The sequence below is a fragment of the Physella acuta genome, unplaced genomic scaffold, assembly GCF_028476545.2.
Source record: "Physella acuta isolate Inbredline_101_S28 unplaced genomic scaffold, ASM2847654v3 ptg000622l, whole genome shotgun sequence".
Lineage (NCBI taxonomy): Eukaryota > Metazoa > Mollusca > Gastropoda > Physidae > Physella > Physella acuta.
The window spans coordinates 161,343-189,314 of record NW_026732141.1 but is presented as its reverse complement, the minus strand read 5'-3'; the positions used below and the strand labels follow the sequence as shown (position 1 = coordinate 189,314).

The following is a 27,972-nucleotide window of genomic DNA, read 5'->3' as shown; positions in this document are numbered from 1 at the left end:
GGGGCGGCTGGTGTGAGGTTATGGTTCAGGGTGTGGGGCGGCTGGTGTGAGGTTATGGTTCAGGGTGTGGGGCGGCTGGTGTGAGGTTATGGTTCAGGGTGTGGGGCGGCTGGTGTGAGGTTATGGTTCATGGTGTGGGGCGGCTGGTGTGAGGTTATGGTTCATGGTGTGGGGCGGCTGGTGTGAGGGTATGGTTCATGGTGTGGGGCGGCTGGTGTGAGGGTATGGTTCAGGGTGTGGGGCGGCTGGTGTGAGGTTATGGTTCAGGGTGTGGGGCGGCTGGTGTGAGGGTATGGTTCATGGTGTGGGGCGGCTGGTGTGAGGGTATGGTTCAGGGTGTGGGGCGGCTGGTGTGAGGTTTGTTCTACTCTGTGTTTTGTGTAGTGTATGCGAGTAGCGTCGTAGGGTGTGGTGTATAGGGAGTTGTGTGTATGATGTGGGGTAGGTGATAGCGTCGTGGGCTATGTAGGGTAAAAGGATGTGTGTCGTGGAGTGTGGGTTGTAATGTGTGTGGCGTTGTGTTTTAGAATGTGGGGTGTTGTCGTTCATGTTGTTGAGTGGTGTTTGGGGCGTGTGGTATAGTATGGACCGGGTTGTGTGGGGTTTGTTTCGGTGTGTGGTTCATTGTGTCTTGCGGAGTGAGGTGGTGTGCTGTAGGGGGTGGAGCGGGGTAGTGTGGGACTTGGTCCACCCAGTGTGGTAGGGTGTGTGGGGAGTCGTGGTATGGTGTGGGATGAGTGATTTGGTGTGTATCATGGTGTTAGTGTGGTGATGTTTGTGTTGTGTGGGGTGAGTGATTAAGCGTGAATCATGCATGGGGTTAGTGTAGCGATGTTTGGGTTGTGTGGGATGAGTGATTTAGTGTGGATCATGGGGCTAGTGTGGTGGGGTTAGTGGTGTGTTATGTAATGAAGTGGGATGTGGTGTGTTGGTCGTGATGTGGTTTGGTGACGGGTAGTGTGGAATTTGATCTGGGTTGTGATTAGTGGTGTCGTGCGGTTTGTGGTGTGATGAATAACTTCTATTTCTCTTATATGAAATTAATTTTAATTTCGCAAGAATTTCAAAACATTTGTTTTGTGATTTGTGCTTTTCTTAGTTGTCCCTTAAAAAGTAAATTTTAGATTTTCACACCATACACACGGGTATACAGCTCGTAAATATATAAAACTTAAAAGAGAGTTTAACAACACGCTTTTATTTATGTGAGATCGCTATTACGAGAGTAGGCCATTTTTAGTTACATTTTAGTGTACAGAAGTTTACAATAACATTTTTAATTTTTTTAAATAATTAGGCTTTTTAAAGGCAAAATTGTGAAATCATCCGAATCCTCGTCGTCACCAAAGTCCGAAAAATAGTTGATTGTAATTCTTTTTATTCATATGTTTTGTTAATATAAATTACTGAAAAGGGGTCATCCATAAATGACGTCACATTCGTAGGGGGGGGGGGGGTCCGTAATTTTGTGACTATGTGTGATGAGGGGGAGGGGGGGGGGGTCCGTAATTTTGTGACGATGTGTGATGAGGGGGAGGGGGGGGGGGGGTTCAGATGTTGCGACGTCATATTTTTGCATTATAAAAAAGCAATGTTAGAAAACGAATTTTAGACGTTATTTCGCGTTTTAGATAACTGTTTGAATAAATTGTAATAGTTTAGACAAGATTTTAGAAAAATATCGATGTTTAAAAAAATTCAACTGCAATTTTGAGGGGGATTATAGGTTGAGGTGTGACGTCATTTTAGGGGGGGGGTCTGACTTTTTGTGACGACGTGTGACGGAGGGGAGGGGGGGGGGAGGTAAAAATCGTCAAAAAAGCGTGACGTCATTTATGGATGACCCTAAACTCATTTGGCTCACCGATAATCAGTCATGTTGTAGATAATAGGTTGTTTCCCCTGCAAAAAAAAAAAAAAAAAACCCTGTGCGGTCGCTGACTTTCTTCGTTTGTTGCATTTAGATTACAGGTTTAAAAAACACTCTGAAATTGCGAATCAATTTGTATTATAATCTATAACAAAGTTAATAACTAACACAGAGTGAAATAATAAAAATCAGTAAAGCGACATGTAGAATTAAACTCCTAGTATTATAACATCATAGGATCATATAGTAGGCTAGGCTGAAAAAAACTGTAGGCCTTCTTTGTAATTTTTTAGATGCATAATCTACATCTAAGGCTTCGAGTTTGTTTTGAAGATATCAAATCGATTAATTGTAAATATATGTTTAAATTCTAGTGATATTTCAATCGTATTTTCCGTTATCGACTTTCACAACCCTACACTCACCAGAAAAACCTGGCAACAATTACAGACAAAATGTCTGCTATGTAAAAAGTTGTACCACTCCCCTCAACAATGGATTGAAGCAAGGATTTGTAACTCACCTTAACTTAAATTTACACTCATTTATGTATAGATCTAGGTATATAATATATAATGAGGTAGATTAGGATAAAGTATTGTAATAATCATATTTAAATCGACTAGATCTAGAATCTAAATCTAATTCTATGCATTTTGCATCTAAAATTAATGGACACGAGCGAGAAAAGTCTCAAAGGTATTTGAGAGGTGTAGGCCTATAAAGTATAAATTCATTTAAAAATCATGCACAGCGTAGTTACAATTAATATGGTTATAAAATCCTGTCTGTCTGGTTTTTTTCGGACTTTACTAAAGATTGGATGTATTTGATGTTTATAATATTTTCGGTAACTGAATAAAAATTAAAAAAAAAGCAAAAACAATTTGGTTTTCACGTGTAATGGCGACATAAACAATGGCATCCTGCTATTGGATAGGCCGCCATTGATTTTATTGTACACATTGTAAGCTAAAAATAGAAAACTAGGTCATGGGGTTTTAAATTTGCATATTTATTTAAAAACTTGATCTGCAAAGTTTTGTAAACAAATAGTTATCGATCACTAAGTTACTGTACAGCCAATCAATATTTGTCTTACGAAAGTGAAACATCCGGTTATAACTTAGGCTTGATGAAAATAAATAGAAATGTAGCCTTAAACTCAACAAATTATTTTCAAGTTCTCTGGATTTGCAACTTTTATAGCATTTATTCTAAAAATATAAAATTTCTAAATTAATTTTAGGCTTAAGTTTTTATTTTTTTATTTTTTTTATGGTCTAAATCTAAAAAGCACGTTTTTATTCCATGACAACAACATTATGGAAGGAATCTCGTCAACTCGCTCGCCTCCATTATAAAAATAAAAAAATAAAAAGCAACAGAGAGAAAGAGAGAGAGAGAGAGATTGACTTACAAAAATAAAATTAATTAACAAAAACAATTTCACTTCTTGAATTTGGAATGTTTGGAATAGACCCAACCAAGAGGGTGTTGGTAAACTGCGAACTGGTGATGTGGTTAATTTGTGAGAAAAAAATGGGAATTCCTTTGAATCTTGGGTAAACTGTAAAACTAAAAAAGTGTAAAACTATACTAAAATTACTAAACGAAGTGACTACTTGTACTTGGAAAAAGATTTTTTGGCAGTAAATACGAAACTCTGTAGTTCTGTGCATGCGCAGTGACCTTAATAGCTGCGATAGGTAAAGGATAGTTACTAAGTTAGGGTTCTGTGGTTTGTTTGTAAACACACCCATGGCCATGCGCAGTACCATGCTGCGAATGAAGGCGGTAGTTTTTCTACATTGCGCATGCGTATCTTTTTCCATCTAGAATTGACCAATACTAAATAGCAAGACACAGTTAGTGAGACAATCTTTTGTTTCACGCTGTTGTTTGGTGGTATGTTTTTCACAAGATGTGCGAGAAGAAAAGTTGTTATAAACTAAGACAGTAGATCTAGAATCTAGATAGATCTAGATCACGAGTATTGTATGTTGTTCTCTTTTTTCATATTTTTTTTTTGATCTAATTAAGATTTTTTAGGCGCTAAATATTTCAAAATTTTATCATCGTTGCTCTTGTGATCGATCGCTCATGATTTCATAGATCCAATAACAACAAAAAAAAACAATCAAGTTTAATCCGAAAAAAATACTTGATAGTCTTCATACTATCGATTCTGCTACGCAGCTCTTGATGCGATGTGTAAAAAATAACAAAACATAAAATGAAACAAACCTCTCTTAAAAACTTCCATTTAAAAAATTCTAAGTTGCAAATTTCCTCTATAGTTGGTTGATATAAGCACTTTCTTTTTTTTTTTATTAAAGTAATATTAATTATAAACATTTTTAAAAACCAACAAAATTGATATTTATACCAAGAAAAAATAAATTGTATGCGATGGTAATAATACAAAATTCGTTTGCAACAATACAACATATGTTTACGAAGGCAGCTCCTTCGAGCACGCAGATGTTCAAAGGTGACATAAATTTCTAATTTTACTTTCTCATATATATCTACTGCGGAAGTAATGTAGTGGTGCTAAATTATTAGATCTACATTCTAACATATTTTGACAGTTTTGCCATTTTACACCTCCCTACTTTATTGTATATGGATTGTAAAATAGTATTGTAATCATACAAAAAATCAAAATCAACATTTTGAACTTTAAAAAACTATTGATGAAAATAATGTACCGTTTATTGCATTCTGTAGTTGAAATTATATTTGAGAAAGATTAAATTGTTATGCAATTATTTTTCAGATCTCAAACCCACGATCAGCTATATTAGAGTAATCAGTAAGATGTCTGCAGATATAATTGAGGGTTTTCTTTGTCCTATATGCATGAAAGATCTTGGGACTGTATCACAGCTGCAAGGACACTTTGAAGAAGAACATTCATCAGAGGATAAAGCAGTATTTCAACAGTTAAAAGGTTTTTTAAATTCTAAACTTCATAGGAACCTCATTTTATAATTATATTCAACACTCTCTTCACATATCAAGTCCTTAGTCTATTTCTTGAGACAAATTTTAAAGTACTTTGATTTATTTGATATATTGCTTCTTTGATTTAGTGTACTTCAATTAAAATCCAGATGCAGAAATGAAGTTTTTGTAAATAGTTTTGAAATTTAAATAAAAATGTTGTATTTATGCATTACATTTTTTTGATAAACCAGAAAAGTAATACTTTGTGAATGATTTCTCTGTGCCTTAGGTTTTTTTGACAAGGCTCGGAAACGAATACTTGGTGATAGGGTAGAGTCAGATGTTCAACAGGGTGAGGTCATTAAAAGAGATGAACTCGGCGGATTGTCTGGGTATGATCCATCTTGGTGGGAATATCAAGAAATTGGCAAGTTCCTTTTTTCGTTTTACATATCTACATATTTAACAGCTATATGCCTTATTGATAAATATTATTGAGAGAAATACCCAAAAATTGATTCTTTAAATAATTTCATTAATTAATGATAATATACCTTTTGTTTTATAGGTGCAGCGCGAAGTCATACAGACAGTTATAAATCAATTCGCGATGCTAGAGTGAATCATTTTGTTGTAGAAACCAACAAACTTTTAATTCGCCTTGACAAATTGCTAAGTCCTGATGCTCCTATAGATCCTAAAAAGAGAAAAGGTATAATGTTTAGAATTGTATTAACTTTTATAAAAAAAATTTCCCTTATTTTTCCCAACTGAAATTTTCTAAATGTTTATATTGACTCCAGCCTATGAAAAAGGTATTGTTCGATGGATACCAGATAATGAAGTACCTGCCTGTTTGAACTGTGGAAAATCTTTTGGAATCCTTACCAGAAGACATCACTGTAGGCTGTGTGGAGGGATCATGTGTGATAGATGTTCTGAGTTTATGGCTTCATCATATGCACGTAAGTTTTCAAACTCTTTCAAAAACTGATCCCAACAAATTCTGCTTACCACCTCGAAATATATTTCAAATGTAAATATTTACTTTTCATCCATCCACATCCTAATCTACTGGTTGATACGACAGAAAAGCTGGTCAATCCATCACACACATTTAGTGGTGAAGGCTTCCTTAAGCGAACCAACAGCAACACAAGTCTGAACTCCCTGGTGGGGAATGAAGGAGAATCCATCATGAGGGTTTGCAAGATGTGCAGGAGGTTGCTTGAGAGACGAGACATGATGACAGAGCTAAGGAATACTAAGCCAGCTATTGTCCAGATTTATGATGTTGGTACTTCACTAACTTGGAAATAATAAGTTATTCAGCTAGCTATCCAAATATCATGATATTATGTTTATAACAAGTTAACATTTTATTTGAAACCATATTTAAATGAGCTGTGCAAGCTATTGAATGCTTGCTTTTAAGTTGTTTTTTTCTATTGTAGCATTAATCATGTATCATTGTTTTAGGACAATTAACCACCATGATTTTATTATTATCCTTTTTAGAAAATGAAAATGTGCATCCAGGATGCAGAACAAATATTACCAGACTACCTGCCTATGGTTGAATCGTTAAGGTAATTTTTCCAAAAACTGGTTAGCCCATCTCATTGCTACCTATTTGTTTTTTATAACCTGGTTATGTCCCTTCATAATTGCTAGCAATTTGCAATCATCTCTATAAGTCCATATTTTGTTTCGTCAAATAGTTTTTTCCAGCTAAAACTTAAGTGGACTGAAAGCTTGCTTTGATGGTTCACTGTTGGCCATGGCAAGAAACTAGACTGAAATTACTGTGTCCTAATTATTCTTACTATTGTTGTTACCAAGGACTTAATTTTCTGTGTTGTCTTCTTATGTCTGGAGTTGTCACAGGTTTTTAACCAAGTGTGTTTTTACCAACACTAAAATATTTCTTGATCTAGTTATATGAATTCTATACTGATGTAATTTTAGTTGACTTTATTTCTTTGTCATGGATTGAAAATTTTATTATGTTTTTCTTAATACTACTAAGGTAAAAATGTCAATTAAAACTTTTAAAACTATGCGCTAAAAAGTAGACAAAAAAATATTTGAAGGAAGTTATTTTTCTTCTTTGTTGCATAAATATTGGCTTGTTATTAAAAATGTTTTATTTATTTAGTATTTATTATTCCAAATTTTGAAATAAGTATCAATATAGTAATAGCAGCATTAAAATGTAGTTTATGCAAGTCAGTTTATTTTTAATTTTTAATTAAGTTTTGGATTTTAAGAAAACAGGTGGGATAGATTTAAGAATGTCATTTGTTTGTCTCCTCAGTCAAGGTGAATCCCAATATGATTATAGACAAGCTCAGATAATGAGAACAAAACTCGTCAAATTGTATGAGGCTGTTGACCAGCTCAGGTAGGACATATTTATTAATAATATCTTGACCAGCTACTTGTGTCTTGATTAGATCAGGTGCGCCCAATTGTGCCTTGACCATATCAGGTAGGCCCTATTTGTGTCTTGACCAGATCAGGTAGGGCCTATTTGTGTCTTGACCAGATCAGGTAGGCCTAAGTGATTTAGTTAAAGAAATATAACTCTTTCATTAACATTCCCTGACAAAATGATTAATTTTTTTCTAAAATCTACTTGTTTTTTACAGTAAAAAAATTCTTGGTTTGGACCTTAATTCTGAACAAGGAAATAATCCTAAGCAGATTCATCTTCAGAAGGCGATTCGTTTGTATGCTTCCAATTTTATGCAGGAGAACCTAATGGGCCTTCAGGTAGATATATGCTGTACATTTTAAAATATTTACAAGTCTTCTTTGTTTTTCTGTCTTCAGACTTGCGCAAGTGTCTAAAAAATTACCTAAGTGTATTTCTTATAAAATTCATAGTAGAAAATTTATAATTCTAAAAACATCATAACCTACTAAATAAAAAGTTTATTTAATTCAGAGATGTAAAAACTTGTTAATAATTCAAATAGCAGACGACAATGCAACATAAAAAAGCATTCTGAGCATTGTTAATGTAAAGGTGGCCTTTAATAGTTTTACTAATGCTGGGTCAGTCTGAGGCATAAATTCATTTTTATGTTTTCATCAGCACTTTATAATGTCCTCAAGCAATATATACTTTTTTTGTGTGCAGGCATTGCCATCAGAGGAGGACTATAATAAACTGAGAGAAAAAAGGGCATCAGAAATTCAAAGAAAAATAGCAGCAGAAAGGCAAGCAGCAATGAACGCTCAGGAAAAAGAGAGGCAGGATAGAGAGCGGATAGAGCGTGAGCGTCTGGTCAAAGATGGACTTGCTTCGCCTGAAGATGGCCCTAAACCTGGCCACAGAAGAGCGGCCTCTGGTGGGGAAATACAGAAAAAGAAAATGCTGGTTGGCAAAATTCCAGTGCCAAATGTCATTCCTAAAGGTTTAATCAGGAACCAGTCTGATGAAAACATGGGCAAGGGGTGGAAACCTGTTGAAGACACTGCTCGGGTGAGTACAGCTACCGACCCAATGCTGCAGCAGATGGAAATTATTAAGGGCTACATTCGTCAAGCCAAACAGGCAAACAGGACAGACGAGATTATCATGCTAGAACAGAACCTTCAGGACTTGTATGCTGAGTACATGAGGCAGCAGCAACAAAAGGAACACTTCAACAGCTAATGTTCATTGCTTCATCTAGATTTTTAACTCATTTATTAACTAGTGCTTTCATTGTTTATTACAATTTTTATGTAACTATTACATATTTGTCAGTGAACCTGTCCATGTCAAATAGTGATTTTATTCCCCTTCCACTTTTGTACTTTGCAAATTGTTGTAAACAATCAAAGACTGTAGGACCAACACATTCTTGGAAAGAAATCGGACATGGAAACTTATGCAAATTTTTAAAAAAGGTACTTAAATACAAAATTCAGCATTGATATTCACAAAACACTTAATTGCTAGCTTCTTCAAAGCAGACCAGCAGAGGATTCATATCTTCAATAATGTATTTGTAGAAAAGCATTTGTTCATATATTTCTTCAATACCTCAGTACAGGATATGTACATCAAGAGAATTGATTTACTGCATGATAGTGCTGACTAAAACTTTTATAAGAACTTTTTTTTTGCCAGTTTGTTTTTGCGATTATTAAACTCTTGATATTGTGCAATATTGGTGAAAGCATCAAAACTATGGATCTGTGTATAGTTTGATTAGCAGTATAAAAATAGTGGACTTTGTTTTATATCAACATCATAACTGAATTTAGGTGTATGTTTTGATTACCAGCATCAAAACTGATTTTAAGTGTATGATGTTGTTATTACCAGCTGCAATAGATAAACATGTAGAAATTTGTTTGTTAATGCCAGTAGCATGCCAACTTTAGCTGTGAAATATTGTCTTTAGTAGTACTGCTAGTATTAGTTGTGTGCATGTCATAACATTTTTAGTCAACATTTTGTTGCTGTAGTGCAATAGTTTTTCTTAAACTTTTTATGAGCCGGTACTTAAGATACCTGTTTAATTTTGGTGTGAATTCTTCACTGTCCTACTTATGACATACCTGTCATGCCTACATAACTGTCATGGCTCACAGAACCCCTTAAAAATGCAACTTATTGTTTCTCTTTATATTTATACTCAAGGAATAAAATACATGACTTTGTGACCTCTTTTGGTTTTTGTTTTCTTTATTGCATCATATTTTTATACATTTTATTTCAACTTTCCATTTGTTTTTTAAACTCTTCATAACACAGGAACATATGATTCTTGCAAGACTTGCTTTTGGTTGTTCTGAGTCCAGTTGGAAAATGGTGCATGTTGTTCAAGTAAAGATGAAATAGTCCCTCCATTTTAAGACCCCCCCTGGTCCTTAGGGCAGGTGAAGTAACATTTCAGAAAACATTTTATATACGTCATTCTCTCCTAAACCTTGCCTTAAAAAAGTTTTGGTAATCCATTGAGGATTGCTGCTACCAAGTAATTCTGACTCCAGCAACTTTAAACAGCTGTTTCTACACTTTGATCAGTGAGATGTGTTATAAACCGCTTCATGTTTTGTGTAGTGGCCTTCAGTCATACCACTAAACAAACATGCATGGTATTGTGTCGAAATACACATAAGCAGTTAAGTTGAAAATAAGACCACATTTTTTAAAATAGGTTATAAAATTTTTATTAACATTAAAGTAACATTTCTACATGAGTCATTCAACTAAAACACATTCAACCCTAACACAGTACATAAAAATAAGCCAAAATGTTAATCATGCAATCCAAACTTTCTTTCATTCATAAACTACATCTTTGCGCTGGAATTTAAATTTGCCACGCAACTCTTTAGGTAACGGCACATATTTAGGACAGGGAACTTGACCAGGGATCTCACAGATACACTGGTGGCTACAGTTGGCACCAAAGTTGGCAGGGTTGGTTTTCTTCTCTTTGGCCAGTGCTTCAGCTTGCAGAGTTTCTCTGGGTGGGGAAAACAAGAAGCTTGACTCAATTTGCTCTTAAATCAACTGGCTACACTAAAGGGCTTATGGTAGCTTATATCTATATGGTATACACATCAGATAACTAGGTTATAGGTAAAGTAAATCTAGATAGTATAAACTATGCAGACTACACATCAGATAACTAGGTTATAGGTAAAGTAAATCTAGATGGTATACTGCTTATAACTTATATGCTGATAATCAACATTTATGGATTATGATTTTTAAAAAAAGCAATTAATCTTTAACAGATCTTTGAGAAATTTCACAGAATTATAGAAGAAAAATACCAATAGGTAAATAAAAGCAATAAAAGATAAAAACTGACATTTGTAGACACAATAAAGATGGTTTTGTAGCACTTATTAGAGTGTGACCCACAATATGTATAATAATGCAACCAAAGAATAGACTACTTACTCGTTTTTACAAAATATCCTTTTAACTTGGTTAAAAATTTCTTCTTTATCTTGACTGTCAATGTCTAAAACTAACTTGGATCCACCACCTATATCAAACAAGATTATCATGATTGACAGTTTCTACTAGCAAACATGTGATGGAAATACTTAACAAACTAAAGACAATCTAACAAATAGAAGTGATGCTTGTTATCAGTTTCATTTGCCTTTTCATTAAAGTAGACACCCCATTTTTTTTTATTTCTGGCTTTTTCTACAATGTTTTTTAATGAACCCATCCACAGATTTATTTTATTTGAGAACTTATGTCATTAGTGGGCATCAAGACTAGCTCATCCTAACTCTGCTGAACTGCCTGGACTCCCCTCCATTACCCCACCTAAACAAGCTGTTGTGGTGGAGGGTGTAAAAGCCTAGAGAAAAAAACTAGTCTAGTAACTGGCAACATGGTTGATTCTACATCTGTGGCTTTAGAGCAGGTTATGCCAGAACAATAATTAACACTACATGTTTTGTTCTATTTGCATAAATCTCATTGCAGCTACCATTTCATTTGCCAGTACAAGAGAGTGATAGTAGACAACCTCCCTTTTATTTTATTTTAGCAGTAAAACATGTGACTGCAGATCATTGCTGGTGAAAAAAATGACCTTTTCACAGTTTTAAGTTTTTATGAGCTGTCTTTGTTATTTTACTTATTAGTATCTTTACAAAAATTAATTTTCCAGATAGTTTAAATTTTAGGATACAAAAATTAGACCAGAAGCTTAGTAAACAAAAATAAAATCTAAAAAGTAAAAGTAAAAATTTAAAAAAAAAAAGAAAAGACAAATATTTGTACTTCAAAATTCATTTTTCACTTACTAAAGAAAATTTGTAAAAATGGTGATGGCGTCAATTCATTGTAGACACACATTTGCACATCAGGATTTTTATACTGCATTTGTGCAAAATGCCAAAATACAAACTGCCTGAATAACAGAAAAACAACAACATTCATACAGTAAAATTATTTTTTTAAACTATAAACTTTAAAAATGAGATTTTATTGTTAAACCTGTTAAGTATCACTATAAATACAAATAAAATATAAAAGCAAACACTGAAAAACATTAATAATTTATTTGTAATTACGTGTTGAAAATTGTTTCTAAACAAAAGATTTCTTGATTTTATTAATCAACTCTTCTGTACAAATTCACTATTAAATTTTGAAACGAAGTATTTGATAAATTGTTTGATCTTTATGGACACATTATAATTGTATTTTAATTGGTTTTATATTTGACAAAAAAATAGAAATAGTTTTATATTATCTTCAATCAGTTTTAAGAAATAAGTAAAGCACTTACTTGGCACCTTCACTAGATGGCTGATTTCTATTAAAGTTAAATGTGACTATTTTGACATTGTCTTTGAATACCAAACTTCCTTTCTCTAAATATTTCAATGTTCTCCTTATAGGAGCTGCTCCTTTCATAAAAGGCATTCTGAAATCATACACATTTAAAAGTTTGCTATTATTTACCAAGAAACATTCTTTTTTATAGTTTGTTGAAAACAAAAAAAAAAGCACATTCAACAATTTAATTTTTTTTTTACTGTGTAAGGTGAAAATAAAAATAATATTATAATATTGATTAGCTTGAACAGTAACATGACATTAAAAATAAACAAAATAAAATAGAAAAGTGTTGTTAGGGCCCAGACTTACACTTAATCTTTTAATTCAAAACACTAAATAATATAATAGTCTAATGTGGCTCTGTAAATAAAATTGATGTGATAAAATAGCACAATATTTAGATATGTATCCACTAGGTAATGACTGATTCCTACTATAATTCAAGCAACTTACATGAAAAGGTATTCTGTCTTTTGTACAATGTAGATGCTTTTCACTTTCTTTTGAATTTTGTATTAGGATCTGAATTGGTTTTAGTAAACAGATTATATCATTCAGCAGTGTACAAAAACTATAAGTCAATAAAATATAAAACTATTCTAAAATTTTATTATCACATTTTGCTGAACCCAGAGAAATTCTTTGTCTTAAATTTTAAAATTTATTTGAATAAATTATTAATTTATAATTAATTAGTAGGCTATTTAATTACTAATGGCAATGACCAAATTGACTTGAATCCTTCCATCCTTATTGTTTGCAATCAAAACAAACTTGAAAATGTAAAAAAAAAAAAACCTAAGCCTGCATGCAGAGTTTCTTTCAGGCATCTCTCCCTCCCCCTTCTGCCAAAGAACATCTACCGCCCGCCCCCCTCTCCCGAACAAATTACAACTTTATGTAGAACATGTTTATATGCTGTCAGCCCCCCCCCCCCCCCCCCCCCCCCCCCAAGGAGTAAAAAACGTCTGGAAGAAACGATATCTTCATGATTTTTTAAATTTATTTTATGGACCTTTTGAATAGTCAATGAGTGACTGAGTCAGTCGAGAGTCAAGTCACCAAGCAAGTGTCAAGTCAGTGAGTTGAGTGATGGGTGGCCAGACGTGCCTGAGTTCGCTCATTTACAATCTGTAGTGTAGGCCGTAGGCCTAACGAACTAACTTAGTTAGAGTTACTTATTTAATTACTTAGTAACTAAGAGCTAGATCTAGATAAATGATTAATGGTGTGACTTACTTTGTTGCATTACATAGTCTAGTTCACGTCAATAACTAATTAATTATAATATAGATCTAGGCTTATATATATGACCCTGAATTTTTTTAAACTTTTCAATACTTTTCACGCAGACCCCCTATTGTTTTTATTATTGACCTTACCATACCTTAATTTTTCATTTCAGAGTTATCTTTCTTCTCTCAGAATCTACCCATTGCTCCCTTACTTTCATTGTTTTTAATTCTGTAGATAGATCTAGCAAAATAATAGAGTCATAAGAGCTACATTACATCCATTTTATGAATGTTAAGTTTTCAAAATAAATATTCTCACTGAATTTATTTATTTTATAAAGATTTACTTTAGAAATTCTTTTTCAGACGTTTCTATACCACTAGATCTAAATCTTAACAATTAATTCCCCCTATAAATATAAAATTTAAACTTAAGAAAGATGATGGCTTACAAACTGAAACAAAACAAAGGTTTATGTGAAGGGTCAAATACTACTGCTACTGAGTAACTTACCCAGATCTAGATATCTAGTAGATCTAGATCTAGAAATGTGTAGATCTAGTATTTGTGTAGGAATGTAGCCTAGTGTACGATTATATATTCCTAATAAATTAAAAATTAGTAGTGGCCCTAATAATATATAAATATTTTTGGAGACAGAAAACACCAAGCTTGGTCCAAGCTGTACTGTAAGCGCGCTACCAACCACCCCCACCCCTACACTACATGGTCTGGTGAGCTGTGGTTCATGTTAAATGTATAGCCTACTATTTAGTGATTTAGGCCTAATAGCCTAAGAATTTATTATTAATATTAGTAATTATTAGCCCTAGGCCTAAATAATAAATATTAAATAAATATTAATTAGTAGGCCTAATAATATTAATTAGGGATTAGGCCTAAGAAATAAATAGGAATAAAATAGGGCCTAATATAAATTTTAAACTAACCTTTTTATTATTTTTTATTTTATTAATTATTAGGCATATAAAAATAATTACTCTAGAATAAAAAGCAAAGAAAGGTATTATACTATTATTGTAATTGTTATTTATTTAATACTTCCAATACTTAGGGCCTATAGAAATTTGTTATTTTGTAGGCTACTTAAGATTCTTTATTTACTCTTAAATTTTAGTATAGTTAAGTAGTATTAGTATAGATTCTAGATCTAATCTAGAGTAACTTGGCCTGGCCCGACTACGCGCCTCGAAACGAACAACTCCGTAACTCTCACTTTGAATACTAATTGCACTGTGATTTGAATGTTTTATACAGAAACATTATAATTGGTAGCAAATATGTCCATTTATAAGTCCATTTATATCAAACTTTGATCCATTGAATTACCCACAGTGGGATATGAGCAATTAAAAGCAACCCGTCATGTAGGCGGCCATTTTTATGTTGCCGGGACAAGCAAAGCCTCCTCCCGACTTAGCGTCCTTTTAAAAGAATGTTTATTATTTTTTCAGAAAAAATGATTTGAAATTGAATGGGATAGGCTACAGAACATATATTTTTTGTAAAAAATGCTATTCTCTTTACTAAATACATTTTTTTTGGGGTAGTCGTAAGGAGGATGAAAATTTACGTGTTTTGCCTGGAAACGATTACCTATAGTAAACCATAACAGAGTAATTATTCAAGCATTTTATTGGGAAGAGTTATCTCCCCTACTATTTTTTTCCCATTGTTATAAATTATATTATTTTTGGCATTTAAAAACAAATACACACTGAAACACAAAACTAAACACATAAAATATTAATAGTACAAGATTATTTATTCAACTGAGCTGAAAAAAACAGCAAAAAATGACTTAGTCGGATGGAGGAAAGACCAGTCGTTTGGAGGCAAAACCGGAAAATTGTTGACGGGTCCAGGACGACTGGGTCGTCTGTTTCGGGGGCATATATTTAAAAGTTATATTGCAAATGGAAAAAAAGGGAATACATATTTTTATTCTTCTTTGGATGGAGAGTATTTCTATGCTTTGGTTTTCATTCTATGTCAAATAGTAACGAAATTAGGTGTCTCGAACCGGAAAGGAGTCTCAGTTTCGGGCTAAGGGTGTCCGGGCCTGGTAAAGTTACTCTAGATCTAAGTGGAAATCAGCCTCATCCAGATTTAAAGATTGAAACAAAAACTTCTCACTCCTATCTAAATCTACAACTTCAACAATAAAACTATAAGACTTAGATCTATTTACCTTTGCAGATCGCCATAATTTCATTAAGCTTACTCTTGTCACATTGTCTAACTTTACAATTGATGTTGCACTAATGTGATGCCTCTCTTATCTCTACACAGTTTTGAAACATCCATATTTTTTAAAAATTCTATTAGATGAAGCCACATCCTGCATGATGTTTTAAATAGTTTCACTTTTATAACTGGCAATACTGTCATCTCTTCTATGGATACACTGGTGGATAGACCTCTTCTGATGTCATCAGTAAGATGGCCGTGTCACAACTGGACTTTTCAGAAACTTGCTGAGCTGCTCGGTGATGAAGTTTTCTCATGCAGAATTTCTAAAAAGTCTTGTGGTAAGATATGTTTGTGAGGTAGAATTTCTAAAAAGTCTTGTGGTAAGATATGCTTGTGAGGTAGAATTTCTAAAAAGTCTTGTGGTAAGATATGTTTGTGAGGTAGAATTTCTAAAAAGTCTTGTGGTAAGATATGTTTGTGAGGTAGAATTTCTAAAAAGTCTTGTGGTAAGATATGTTTGTGAGGTAGAATTTCTAAAAAGTCTTGTGGTAAGATATGTTTGTGAGGTAGAATTTCTAAAAAGTCTTGTGGTAAGATATGTTTGTGAGGCAGAATTTCTAAAAAGTCTTGTGGTAAGATATGTTTGTGAGGTAGAATTTCTAAAAAGTCTTGTGGTAAGATATGTTTGTGAGGTAGAATTTCTAAAAAGTCTTGTGGTAAGATATGTTTGTGAGGTAGAATTTCTAAAAAGTCTTGTGGTAAGATATGTTTGTGAGGTAGAATTTCTAAAAAGTCTTGTGGTAAGATATGTTTGTGAGGTAGAATTTCTAAAAAGTCTTGTGGTAAGATATGTTTGTGAGGTAGAATTTCTTAAAAGTCTTGTGGTAAGATATGTTTGTGAGGTAGAATTTCTAAAAAGTCTTGTGGTAAGATATGTTTGTGAGGTAGAATTTCTAAAAAGTCTTGTGGTAAGATATGTTTGTGAGGTAGAATTTCTAAAAAGTCTTGTGGTAAGATATGTTTGTGAGGTAGAATTTCTAAAAAGTCTTGTGGTAAGATATGTTTGTGAGGTAGAATTTCTAAAAAGTCTTGTGGTAAGATATGATTGTGAGGCAGAATTTCTAAAAAGTCTTGTGGTAAGATATGTTTGTGAGGTAGAATTTCTTAAAAGTCTTGTGGTAAGATATGTTTGTGAGGTAGAATTTCTAAAAAGTCTTGTGGTAAGATATGTTTGTGAGGTAGAATTTCTTAAAAGTCTTGTGGTAAGATATGATTGTGAGGTAGAATTTCTTAAAACTCTTGTGGTAAGATGTGCAACTTTTCCAAATGCTGATTTCATGTTTTGTATCTTGAATCTTAAAAATTTAATTGTGTTGTTCTAGGTCCAAGACCAGAGACTGACTGTGAGTATAGGGATGTCACAGTTAGACACTTTTACCAGTGGCTGAAAGGGGAAACAACTTCTGGCCCACTCAATGAGTTTTCTACCCACACACATGCCTGCTATATTGACTACAAATACATGAAGGATATGTTTTTAAATCACCCAGAGATGTTAGAGGAAGGTATGTTTGAAAAAAAGTTCGATTTTGTCACAGTAATCCAACAACCCCATTGTGTAAATATGGCTGTAGTACTGTTGTGCATGAATAGCCTGTAGGTCTACATAATACACATCAAAAGCATTTGGTTTATCACCTTTTATCTCTCCTGCAACATAACAAAAGTTTTGATTTCATGTTTCACTAAAGATTTGGCTACACTTTTATTACCAGGCTATAAAATAATTTTAAACTCAAGTAATAAAATTTTTTCTGGCACACATTGTTTGAGTTATATAGAAGAATTTAACTGTTATTTTAGTCCAATGGAAAGAATTTGGACTGAATGATTTTGATGGCTACAACAGCACCATCTGGCTGAGTAGTGAAGGGGCAAGCACTCCTGGCCATCAGGACTCCTATGGCTTCAATTTGGTCAGACAGATATATGGCAGGTAATTTATGGAAATATAATAAAACTTTTTTGTAAATTTTAGATTTGTTTTTAATATTAATTTTTTAGTTTAATGTTTACTTTGCTAAATGTTTTTGTTAATTTTTTAAATTCCAAAATAAAATGTAAATTATGTTGTTTATGAGATATAATATAGTATAATGTGGTATGTATGTGTATATGATATGAGTGTTATTATTTGTTGTAGCCCATACCAGCAATGTGTTGATGTTGTTTATACCAGAATGTGATGCTGTGTCTTACAGGAAGTTGTGGGTCCTGTTCCCACCTAAGGACAGCTGTTCCCTGTACCCAACACGCGTGCCGTATGAAGAGTCCAGTGTGTTTACACAAGTCAACATCAGAAGGCCCAACCTTCAGGCTCACCCCAGGTTTCAAGTTTGTACTTTTTTTTTCCACATATTTTTTTTATTTTTCATATAGTTAAATAAGAGTGATCTGCTATCATTGGATGTTGAAATATTAGATTCTCTTTTTAAGTTCTGTTTTTGTATTAAAATATTAAATAGTTGTTTTAGAGCCTGTTTTATTAAAATATTAAATGGTTGTTTTAGAGCCTGTGTTATTTTAATATTAGATGGTTGTTTAAGAGCCAGTTTTATTTTAATATAGATGGTTGTTTTGTTTAACAGTTGACCCATCCTGTGGTTGTCACGTTATGCCCTGGTCAAACCCTCTACGTGCCTCGTCACTGGTGGCACTATGTCGAGTCGCTGGAGCCATCCATCAGTGTCAACATTTGGGTGCCCTTAGTAAGTTGTGTGATACATCAGTTTTGTTGGTTGTCAACATTTGGGTGCCTTTAGTAAGTTGTGTGATACATCAGTTTTGTTGGTTGTCAACATTTGGGTGCCCCTCGTAAGTTGTGTGATACATCAATTTTGTTGGTTGTCAACATTTGGGTGCCTTTAGTAAGTTGTGTGATACATCAGTTTTGTTGGTTGTCAACATTTGGGTGCCTTTAGTAAGTTGTGTGATACATCAGTTTTGTTGGTTGTCAACATTTGGGTGCCCCTAGTAAGTTGTGTGATACATCAGTTTTGTTGGTTGTCAACATTTGGTCGCCTTTAGTAAGTTGTGTGATACATCAATTTTGTTGGTTGTCAACATTTGGGTGCCCCTAGTAAGTTGTGTGATACATCAATTTTGTTGGTTGTCAACATTTGGGTGCCCCTACTAAGTTGAGTGATACATCAATTTTGTTGGTTGTCAACATTTGGGTGCCCTTAGTAAGTTGAGTGATACATCAATTTTGTTGGTTGTCAACATTTGGGTGCCCCTCGTAAGTTGAGTGATACATCAATTTTGTTGGTTGTCAACATTTGGGTGCCCATAGTAAGTTGAGTGATACGTCAATTTTGTTGGTTGTCAACATTTGGGTTCCCCTAGTAAGTTGAGTGATACATCAATTTTGTTGGTTGTCAACATTTGGGTGTCCCTCGTAAGTTGAGTGATACGTCAATTTTGTTGGTTGTCAACATTTGGGTTCCCCTAGTAAGTTGAGTGATACGTCAATTTTGTTGGTTGTCAACATTTGGGTTCCCCTAGTAAGTTGAGTGATACATCAGTTTTGTTGGTTGTCAACATTTGGGTGCCCCTCGTAAGTTGAGTGATACATAAATTTTGTTAGTTGTTGTCTCATGTGATTATTGAACTTCTGCTACATATAAATTAAAACTTCTGCAATCTTCCCCCAACAGGCTTCTAATAAATTGTCTATTTTTTTTGTCACATTTAGCAAGAAGATAATGAAAGTCGTTTGAACGAAGCTGTAACTCGTTGCCTAGCAACCAGTTTGATTACCAGGCTTGATGTCAGTGAAGACAATTCCCTTATGCAAAAGTGGTTAAACCCTACTGAGGTAACTAGACTGGTTAAACCCTACAGGTAACTAGACAGGTTAAACCCTACTGAGGTAACTAGATTGGTTAAACCCTACCGAGGTAACTAGACTGGTTAAACCCTACTGAGGTAACTAGACTGGTTAAACCCTACTGAGGTAACTAGACTGGTTAAACCCTACTGAGGTAACTAGACTGGTTAAACCCTACTGAGGTAACTAGACTGGTTAAACCCTACTGAGGTAACTAGACTGGTTAAACCCTACTGAGGTAACTAGACTGGTTAAACCCTACTGAGGTAACTAGACTGGTTAAACCCTACTGAGGTAACTAGACTGGTCAAACCCTACTGAGGTAACTAGACTGGTTAAACCCTACTGAGGTAACTAGATTGGTTAAACCCTACTGAGGTAACTAGATTGGTTAAACCTACTGGAGTAACTAGACTGGTTAAACCCTACTGATGTAACTAGACTTGTTAAACCCTACTGAGGTAACTAGACTGGTTAAACCCTACTGAGGTAACTAGATTGGTTAAACCCTACTGAGGTAACTAGATTGGTTAAACCCTACTGAGGTAACTAGACTGGTTAAACCCTACTGAGGTAACTAGACTGGTTAAACCCTACTGAGGTTACTAGACTTGTTAATCCCTACTGAGGTTACTAGACTTGTTAATCCCTACTGTGGTTACTAGACTTGTTAAACCCAGTTGAGGTAACTAGACTGGTTAAACTATAATACCAGCTCTTATTTTAATTATTTAGTTACTGCGAAATTTTATTTGCAATTTCGGTTTGAAGTCTGTTAGCCATTTTGTTTGAAGGTCTTGATTGTTTTGATCTTGTCTAGGATTTGATTTCGATGGATCTAAATGTCAAGTTCCTCAAGACGGCACTGGCAAGGATATTGTCAGGGCGGTCAGCTGACAAGGCAGGGGAGGGAATTGACAAGAAAAAAGAGACATGTAAATACTCAAGGGAAATTACTGTTGAAAATGTTCAAAAGGTGGCTTGCCCAAAGTCAGTGATGGTTAACTCAAGTGACTGTTCATCTACTGTGGCTCAAGTCATATGTGGATCATCAGTCATATGTGACCCAGAAGTCATTTGTGGATCAGAAGTTATACGAAAATCATCAGACATAAGTGGGACAGAGGTTACATGTGAATCATCAGTCATATTTGAATCAAAATCATTATGTGAATTAAAAGCTGTATGTGGATCACATATATGTGAAACAAAAGTTACATGTGAAAAGCAAGTTGTCTGTGATAAGGATTATATTCACATGTTTGCTGATCACATCGCTGCATATCACACAACATGTGTTAACACACCTTTCATACTTGATGACATCACTTCCCCTACACTTGATGACATCACTTCCCCTACACTTGATGACATCACTTCCCTTAGAACTATGAAAAGAAAAGCCGACCCTACATTCAACACACCTCCCAATAAAAAACTATGTACTGCAGTCTCATGTAGCATAGAGGTGACAGATAAAATACCATGTGATCTAACTACACCTGACTTGTACATCAATCCTGGACCTCTTCACATTTATACATTAGGTTCATGTGAAGTCGGGAGTTATTTGAAGTTTGTTGATAAGTTGTGTGAGACTAGTCAATGTATGGAGTGTTTTGGTGGGAATGATGTGGTGACGGGTTCAGATGAAAACATTTTCAACAACAAAAGCAGCTCAGCCAGGCTGGTACCTGTCACTGATGACACCTCAGAGATGACACCTGTCATATGTGACATGGCAGTGCTGACACCTGTGAGTCATGACTTGTCAGTCCTGACACCTTTGACACCTGACTGCTATGAAGTTGACAATAAGTACAAGGCAGCTGACTTAAATACTAACCCACTATGTGATTCCACCATGAGCCCACTGGCTGACCCCACTATGAGCCCACTGGCTGACCCCACCATGAGCCCACTGGCTGAACCCACTATGAGCCCACTGGCTGACCCCACCATGAGCCCACTGGCTGACCCCACCATGAGCCCACTGGCTGACCCCACCATGAGCCCACTGGCTGAACCCACCATGAGCCCACTGGCTGAACCCACCATGAGCCCACTGGCTGACCCCACCATGAGCCCACTGGCTGAACCCACCATGAGCCCACTAGCTGAACCCACCATGAGCCCACTGGCTGAACCCACCATGAGCCCACTGGCTGAACCCACCATGAGCCCACTGGCTGACCCCACCATGAGCCCACTGGCTGAACCCACCATGAGCCCACTAGCTGAACCCACCATGAGCCCACTGGCTGAACCCACCATGAGCCCACTGGCTGAACCCACCATGAGCCCACTGGTTGACCCCACCATGAACCCACTGGCTGACCCCACCATGAGCCCACTGGCTGACCCCACCATGAGCCCACTGGCTGACCCCACCATGAGCCCGCTGGCTGACCCCACCATGAGCCCCCTGGCTGACCCCACCAGGATCTTATCGCGTGACCCCAGCATGCCAGACTTTGAGAACCTTTTAACAGCAGAAGAGATGGCTGAAGGTCTGCTGACCTGTGCCCTACACCCGGATGTTGTTGGCATGATAGCTCAGCTGTTTCAGGAGAGGTGTGAGACTTTGGTCAAGCTCAAGCTGGAGAAGGCATGATCACTAATTGATGTGAGACTTTGATAAAACAGAAGGCAGGTTCACTAATTGATGTGAGACTTTAATCAAACAGAAGGTGGGTTCACTAATTGATGTGAGACTTTTTGATCAAACAGAAGGCAGGTTCACTAATTGATATGAGACTTTGATCAAACAGAAGGCAGGTTCACTAATTGATGTGAAACTTTGATCAAGCTCAAGCTGAAGAAGGCAGGTTCATTAATTGATGTGAGACTTTGATCAAACAGAAGGCAGGTTCACTAATTGATGTGAGACTTTGATCAAACAGAAGGCAGGTTCACTAATTGATGTGAGACTTTGATCAAACAGAAGGCAGGTTCACTAATTGATGTGAGACTTTGATCAAGCTCTAGCTGGAGAAGGCAGGTTCACTAATTGATGTGAGACTTTGATCAAACAGAAGGCAGGTTCACTAATTGATGTGAGACTTGATCAAACAGAAGGCAGGTTCACTAATTGATGTGAGACTTTGATCAAACAGAAGGCAGGTTCACTAATTGATGTGAGACTTTGATCAAACAGAAGCAGGTTCACTAATTGATGTGAGACTTTGATGAAACAGAAGGCAGGTTCACTAATTGATGTGAAACTTTGATCAAACAGAAGACAGGTTCACTAATTGATGTGAGACTTTGATCAAACAGAAGGCAGGTTCACTAATTGATGTGAGACTTTGATCAAGCTGGAGAAGACAGGTTCACTAATTGATGTGAGACTTTGATCAAACAGAAGACAGGTTCACTAATTGATGTGAGACTTTAATAAAACAGAAGAAAGGTTCACTAATTGATGTGAGACTTTAATCAAACAGAAGGCAGGTTCACTAATTGATGTGAGACTTTGATCAAGCTCTAGCTGGAGAAGGCAGGTTCACTAATTGATGTGAGACATTGATCAAACAGAAGGCAGGTTCACCAATTGATGTGAGACTTTGTTCAAGCTCAAGCTGAAGAAACAAGTTAACTAATTCACTAATTTAGCTCAACTAAAACATTCTCTTTAGCTAGCTGAGCTGTGTTGGCACAGTGTTCAAATAAAAATATTTTTAAAATTCTGTTTAAGAAAAAGGTTTGTTTTGTCCATCGTGTTTACATGATTCAATCCCTGATATTTTACTGACCCCACCCATAATCATAACATTTTACTGACCCCACCCATAATCATAACATTTTATTGACCCCACCCATAATCATAACATTTTACTGACCCCACCCATAATCATAACATTTTACTGACCCCACCCAAAATCATAACATTTTACTGACCCCACCCATAATCATAACATTTTACTGACCCCACCCATAATCATAACATTTTACTGACCCCACCCATCATAAAATTTTACTGCCATTTTACTGGTGGTGCGGAGGGGGGGGGGGGGGGGTAATTTGCAGAAGACCAGAGACAGGTTTCTTTATTCTTCCTGCTTGATGTAAGGTGAGTCAAGGGTCACGAGGTCACGCCCTGTTGAGTTCCTACACTCGCGGTGTTGGCCGTATCTACCTAAAGTTGATCGGCCATTTCAGCCGGCATTTATCGGAGGCTAGTAAGGACAAGGGCACGTACTCGTGCAGACAAGAACGATAACTCGGGGGATACAACTGGAAGGTGAAAATGTGCTTGAGATTGTTTACTGCGAGGCCAACCCGGCACTCGTCACTAGCATCTTTGCCAGATTTCATGGTGGTGTAACAGTGGGCAAACAAGGATGGGAACTCCGTGTTTATTTGCACAGTGCCAAGAATGACGTCAGTTGCAGCCCAGAAAAATTACCCATCCCTAACCTTCACCTTATAGTATGCTCATGACTCAATATAGATTACAATATCGCTAAAAGTTTTCGTAAAACAAAAAATAAATCATGTATGGCACTTGATTTAGCTTCCGTTATACACTTGCATATGGTCTACCACTTCAATAGAACCAAAAGTACATTTGTTAAAACCGTAACCCCACTAATTACTTCCCTTGCACCAGCTTTGTTTTTAATATTTAAATCGCGTATATATCTTTTTTTTTTTAATTCTTTATTTTATTTGAAATCTGAAACAAACTTTAAAATTGAAAATAAAGATTGAAATAATGCAAATGTTTTAAACAATTATTTTTTTTAGTTTATCTCAGCAAGGAGCTTATTATATGACGGGAATTCTAAGGAAGCGCTATCTCTCAAGCTGACATTTATCGTACATCTTGATATCTAATAACGCTATCACTTCGTCGACTTAAACTGAATTACACCTTTTTTTTTTAAAAAAAAAGAATTTAATAAAAATATCCAGGTATAGTGGACGAAGGTGAAGTGATTGTAGCGACATCATAAAACATCTTTGTACAGTCTCCAATCAAGTGCAGTATTTCTAGACTACATCTCGTAGGTGTTTGTTGACGACGCTGCTGTAAATTGGAGGTGAGGTTGTAGGGTTACGTCCCCTGTTGGTGCACAAGCTTTAAAAAGTCGATGATCCTCCAGTTAATTAGTTAATATTGACAATAGCTAACTAATCAAATTGATCGAATACAAAACTTTTAACGTGTCAATACTTTTCATGTAGGCCTATTGTTTTTATAATTGAATTAGGTTAACTTTTCATTTCAGAGTTACAGTAAAAGTCCTCAACACATCCAGTCCCTTACTATTCCTTCTCCCACACCAGTATTTGTTTGTTGACATCTGAGGGTCCAACCTATCTATATTGTCTGTCGACCTCTAAGTGAAAGAACATCGTCTATTGGGTCGCTGCTGGGTCATCCATCACCAACCTACTAAACCTATTAGACCAACTAAACCTACTAAACCTATTAGACCAACTAAACCATGGAAGCCGTTAGACCAACTGCTCACCTCACCACGTGACATCCGGACGGTTATACCGTTAACCACTTCACTGTCCCTCTCACGGTCACGTGCCCAGACTTCTGGGCAGAAATATAGGTCGAAGATCCCATGCTTTTTCGCCGAAATCCGAGGCAACGGACAAACCTTGATTTTTTTTTTCTTGCTAAAAGGCCGACAAAAAGAGATAACCAAGTGTAAACTGATTAGTAACACGACTAAAATAGTTGTGCTAATCGTTTGGATCGCAACGTTTAGTTGCCAGGATTTACAGTTGCCAGATTGTATTTGCCAGGATGTTGTGTTCGTGTATTCCCAGATTTTACAGGATTTAGAGTTGCCAGATTTAATTTTACAGAATGTAGAGTTGCCAGATTGTATTGGACAGAATGTAGAGTTGCCAGATTGTATTGGACAGAATGTAGAGTTGCCAGATTTAATTTTACAGATTGTAGAGTTGCCAGATTTAATTTTACAGAATGTAGAGTTGCCAGATTGTATTGGATAGAATGTAGAGTTGCCAGATTTAATTTTACAGGATGTAGAGTTGCCAGAATCTGTTATCTAGGACCCAGAGTTGCCAGGAAGTAGAGTTGCCGGGTTGTAAAATTGCCGGTATGTTTATTTTATTGTCATATCATGTCACAGTTGACATGAGATAAGCGCAGGTTCCCGAAGCTACTTATCACACGGAGGCTGAGATCCTGGCACTGACCGGCCAGTCTCAGCAGGAGGAGACCCGCCGCTAGAGGCCGCTGCTGCCTCACCTTATCACCAGACATAACAGAAATGGTGTCGTAAACACGCAGACGGCAGCCAACTGAAGGGCAGGCGACTTCGTAGGATACGAATCAGCTTTCGTTTTTAGGATCATAAAATAACCCTTGGGACTTTTTAAATATAAAGAGCGAAACTTTTTTTCCCGGGTGATCCGTACAGAAGTTATCAGTGGAGGGGCGGAGTGGGGGGAGGGGGGGGGAAGGGAGGGTAGGCAACTGTATCTGGGTTTAGGTTTAAGATTAAGGCTACGATAAAACAACATGTGTACTTAGGAACGCGCCTGTCAATTTTTTTTGTTCTTTGACCTTGATACACAGCCAGATATTCTCTCATCCCCCCCCCCCCCCACACCCCGCACTCCATGCTTACAAAATTAAAGATGGTTTTCAATTAATTTTAATTTACTTAGTGAACATTTTCTTCTGCTGTATAATTTTAACATTGTGGTATCGAAAAAGGTCTCCGTATTTTACAGCCTACCACCCCGTCCCTACCCACTTTGTCCTTACCAAACATCAAACCTTCTCACACAACTCAGTGCACGTGACTTCTGGGTGTTACGTCAGAGCTGTGACGTCATCCGGTAGAACTCTGGTACCCAGATTAGCCAAGGTGCTAAAACAGCGGGTCGAACGTGCTGATCTATTTATAGATACAGCAACCTCATCAACGGATACTTTTTGAGGGTTCACTTCTTCAGATCGCTCAGCAGGGTTCAGTTCTTCAGCAAGATAGTTCCTGAGGGTTCAGTTCTTCATCTCAATAGGTCTTGGGGGTTCAGTTCTTCAGCTAGATAGCTCCTGAGGGTTCAGTTCTTCATCTCAATAGGTCTTGGGGGTTCAGTTCTTCAGCAAGATAGTTCCTGAGGGTTCAGTTCTTCATCTCAATAGGTCTTGGGGGTTCAGTTCTTCAGCAAGATAGTTCCTGAGGGTTCAGTTCTTCATCTCAATAGGTCTTGGGGGTTCAGTTCTTCAGCAAGATAGTTCCTGAGGGTTCAGTTCTTCATCTCAATAGGTCTTGGGGGTTCAGTTCTTCAGCAAGATAGTTCCTGAGGGTTCAGTTCTTCATCTCAATAGGTCTTGGGGGTTCAGTTCTTCAGCAAGATAGTTCCTGAGGGTTCAGTTCTTCATCTCAATAGGTCTTGGGGGTTCAGTTCTTCAGCAAGATAGTTCCTGAGGGTTCAGTTCTTCATCTCAATAGGTCTTGGGGGTTCAGTTCTTCAGCAAGATAGTTCCTGAGGGTTCAGTTCTTCATCTCAATAGGTCTTGGGGGTTCAGTTCTTCAGCAAGATAGTTCCTGAGGGTTCAGTTCTTCATCTCAATAGGTCTTGGGGGTTCAGTTCTTCAGCAAGATAGTTCCTGAGGGTTCAGTTCTTCATCTCAATAGGTCTTGGGGGTTCAGTTCTTCAGCAAGATAGTTCCTGAGGGTTCAGTTCTTCATCTCAATAGGTCTTGGGGGTTCAGTTCTTCAGCAAGATAGTTCCTGAGGGTTCAGTTCTTCATCTCAATAGCTCCTGAGGGTTCAGTTCTTCAGTTGGATACATCGGGTGGGCCGAGTGGGTTCAGTTGTTGCAAGTTCCTCACGAGTTACCTGTGTCTACCTACCTTCGAAAATAGGATGTCACGTCAGAGGCTGGTGACGTCATCAAGGTGATACCCTGGTCTCGGTCACGTGACAATCTGCCGTGGGCTAACTAAGCTGGTAGTCTCAGTAGCATGAAGTGGTTTGCTACATACACACATACTCATTAGACATACACATACTCATAAGACATACACACATACTCATTAGACATACACACATACCCATAAGACAAACAGACATGCCAATAAGATTACTAAGTCTTAAAGATCAAACACACACACACACACCTTTAGCCACCACCTAGATACAATTATTCGCATCATAAAACCATACAAAGACCCCAACACAACATGAATACCCAAATTCTAATAATAAACACACTAACTAAAAGACCGCACACATATAGAAATACCCATTAAGCTAAACATACTGCAATGAAGATCCAACATCTAGCGTCCCGTCAAAATGGCAACAAATGTTTTCTAGTCTTTGTCTAACTCTGGTGTTCATATTCATACATGTCACAATCAATTTCATGAAACTGGCCCAGAAACGTGAACTGTGGCCGACACCCCCCCCCCCATTTAAAATTAAGATCCCTTTCAGCCGTACCATGAGTCCAGAGTTTTTGAACTGCTGGTACTACCTCGTGCTG

The 27,972-nt window shown here is 36.4% G+C and overlaps 3 protein-coding genes across 5 annotated transcripts; 2 read left to right on the top strand and 1 right to left on the bottom strand.

Annotated features, from left to right (window-relative positions):
- Window positions 1-2,312: 2,312 nt before the first annotated feature.
- On the top strand, window positions 2,313-9,484 carry LOC131948057 (rabenosyn-5). Of its 3 annotated transcripts, none has more exons than XM_059309531.1 (10): window positions 2,313-2,431; window positions 4,653-4,826; window positions 5,112-5,249; window positions 5,391-5,534; window positions 5,626-5,787; window positions 5,913-6,115; window positions 6,341-6,411; window positions 7,140-7,226; window positions 7,474-7,597; window positions 7,968-9,484. In XM_059309531.1, the coding sequence occupies exons 2-10, from the start codon at window positions 4,694-4,696 to the stop codon at window positions 8,484-8,486; spliced, it is 1,581 nt and encodes a 526-aa protein (XP_059165514.1). In that variant the 5' UTR covers window positions 2,313-2,431; window positions 4,653-4,693; the 3' UTR covers window positions 8,487-9,484. The 3 variants fall into 3 exon arrangements, with proteins under 3 accessions (XP_059165514.1, XP_059165516.1, XP_059165515.1); XM_059309533.1 differs by having other exon boundaries at window positions 2,314-2,384; XM_059309532.1 differs by having other exon boundaries at window positions 2,314-2,429; window positions 4,657-4,826.
- Window positions 9,485-9,978: 494 nt separating this feature from the next.
- LOC131948058 (small ribosomal subunit protein mS25) lies at window positions 9,979-13,542 on the bottom strand. Its single transcript, XM_059309534.1, has 6 exons — window positions 13,383-13,542; window positions 12,597-12,665; window positions 12,091-12,228; window positions 11,603-11,709; window positions 10,737-10,824; window positions 9,979-10,293 (listed from the first exon to the last, which is right to left on the bottom strand). Exons 3-6 carry the CDS (start codon window positions 12,225-12,227, stop codon window positions 10,107-10,109), a joined length of 519 nt encoding a protein of 172 aa, XP_059165517.1. The 5' UTR covers window position 12,228; window positions 12,597-12,665; window positions 13,383-13,542; the 3' UTR covers window positions 9,979-10,106.
- A 281-nt stretch (window positions 13,543-13,823) lies between these two features.
- On the top strand, window positions 13,824-22,096 carry LOC131948038 (uncharacterized). Its single transcript, XM_059309505.1, has 8 exons — window positions 13,824-13,883; window positions 15,729-15,931; window positions 16,976-17,158; window positions 17,457-17,589; window positions 17,855-17,987; window positions 18,242-18,361; window positions 19,348-19,470; window positions 20,303-22,096. Exons 2-8 carry the CDS (start codon window positions 15,799-15,801, stop codon window positions 22,094-22,096), a joined length of 2,619 nt encoding a protein of 872 aa, XP_059165488.1. The 5' UTR covers window positions 13,824-13,883; window positions 15,729-15,798.
- Window positions 22,097-27,972: the final 5,876 nt, after the last annotated feature.

Excerpts from the sequence above, each read along its gene's own strand:
- LOC131948058 (XM_059309534.1), bottom strand. The coding sequence starts at position 12,227 with ATGCCTTTTATGAAAGGAGCAGCTCCTATAAGGAGAACATTGAAATAT. Across the intron at positions 11,710-12,090 it reads CCATCTAGTGAAGGTGCCAA|GCAGTTTGTATTTTGGCATT; the intron begins GTAAGTGCTTTA and ends TCTGTTATTCAG. Across the intron at positions 10,825-11,602 it reads ATTTTTACAAATTTTCTTTA|GTGGTGGATCCAAGTTAGTT; the intron begins GTAAGTGAAAAA and ends TGTTTGATATAG.
- LOC131948038 (XM_059309505.1), top strand. The coding sequence starts at position 15,799 with ATGGATACACTGGTGGATAGACCTCTTCTGATGTCATCAGTAAGATGG. Across the intron at positions 17,590-17,854 it reads GTCAGACAGATATATGGCAG|GAAGTTGTGGGTCCTGTTCC; the intron begins GTAATTTATGGA and ends TGTGTCTTACAG. Across the intron at positions 17,988-18,241 it reads AGGCTCACCCCAGGTTTCAA|TTGACCCATCCTGTGGTTGT; the intron begins GTTTGTACTTTT and ends TTTGTTTAACAG.
- LOC131948057 (XM_059309531.1), top strand. The coding sequence starts at position 4,694 with ATGTCTGCAGATATAATTGAGGGTTTTCTTTGTCCTATATGCATGAAA. Across the intron at positions 4,827-5,111 it reads AGTATTTCAACAGTTAAAAG|GTTTTTTTGACAAGGCTCGG; the intron begins GTTTTTTAAATT and ends TCTGTGCCTTAG. Across the intron at positions 6,116-6,340 it reads CTATTGTCCAGATTTATGAT|AAAATGAAAATGTGCATCCA; the intron begins GTTGGTACTTCA and ends TATCCTTTTTAG.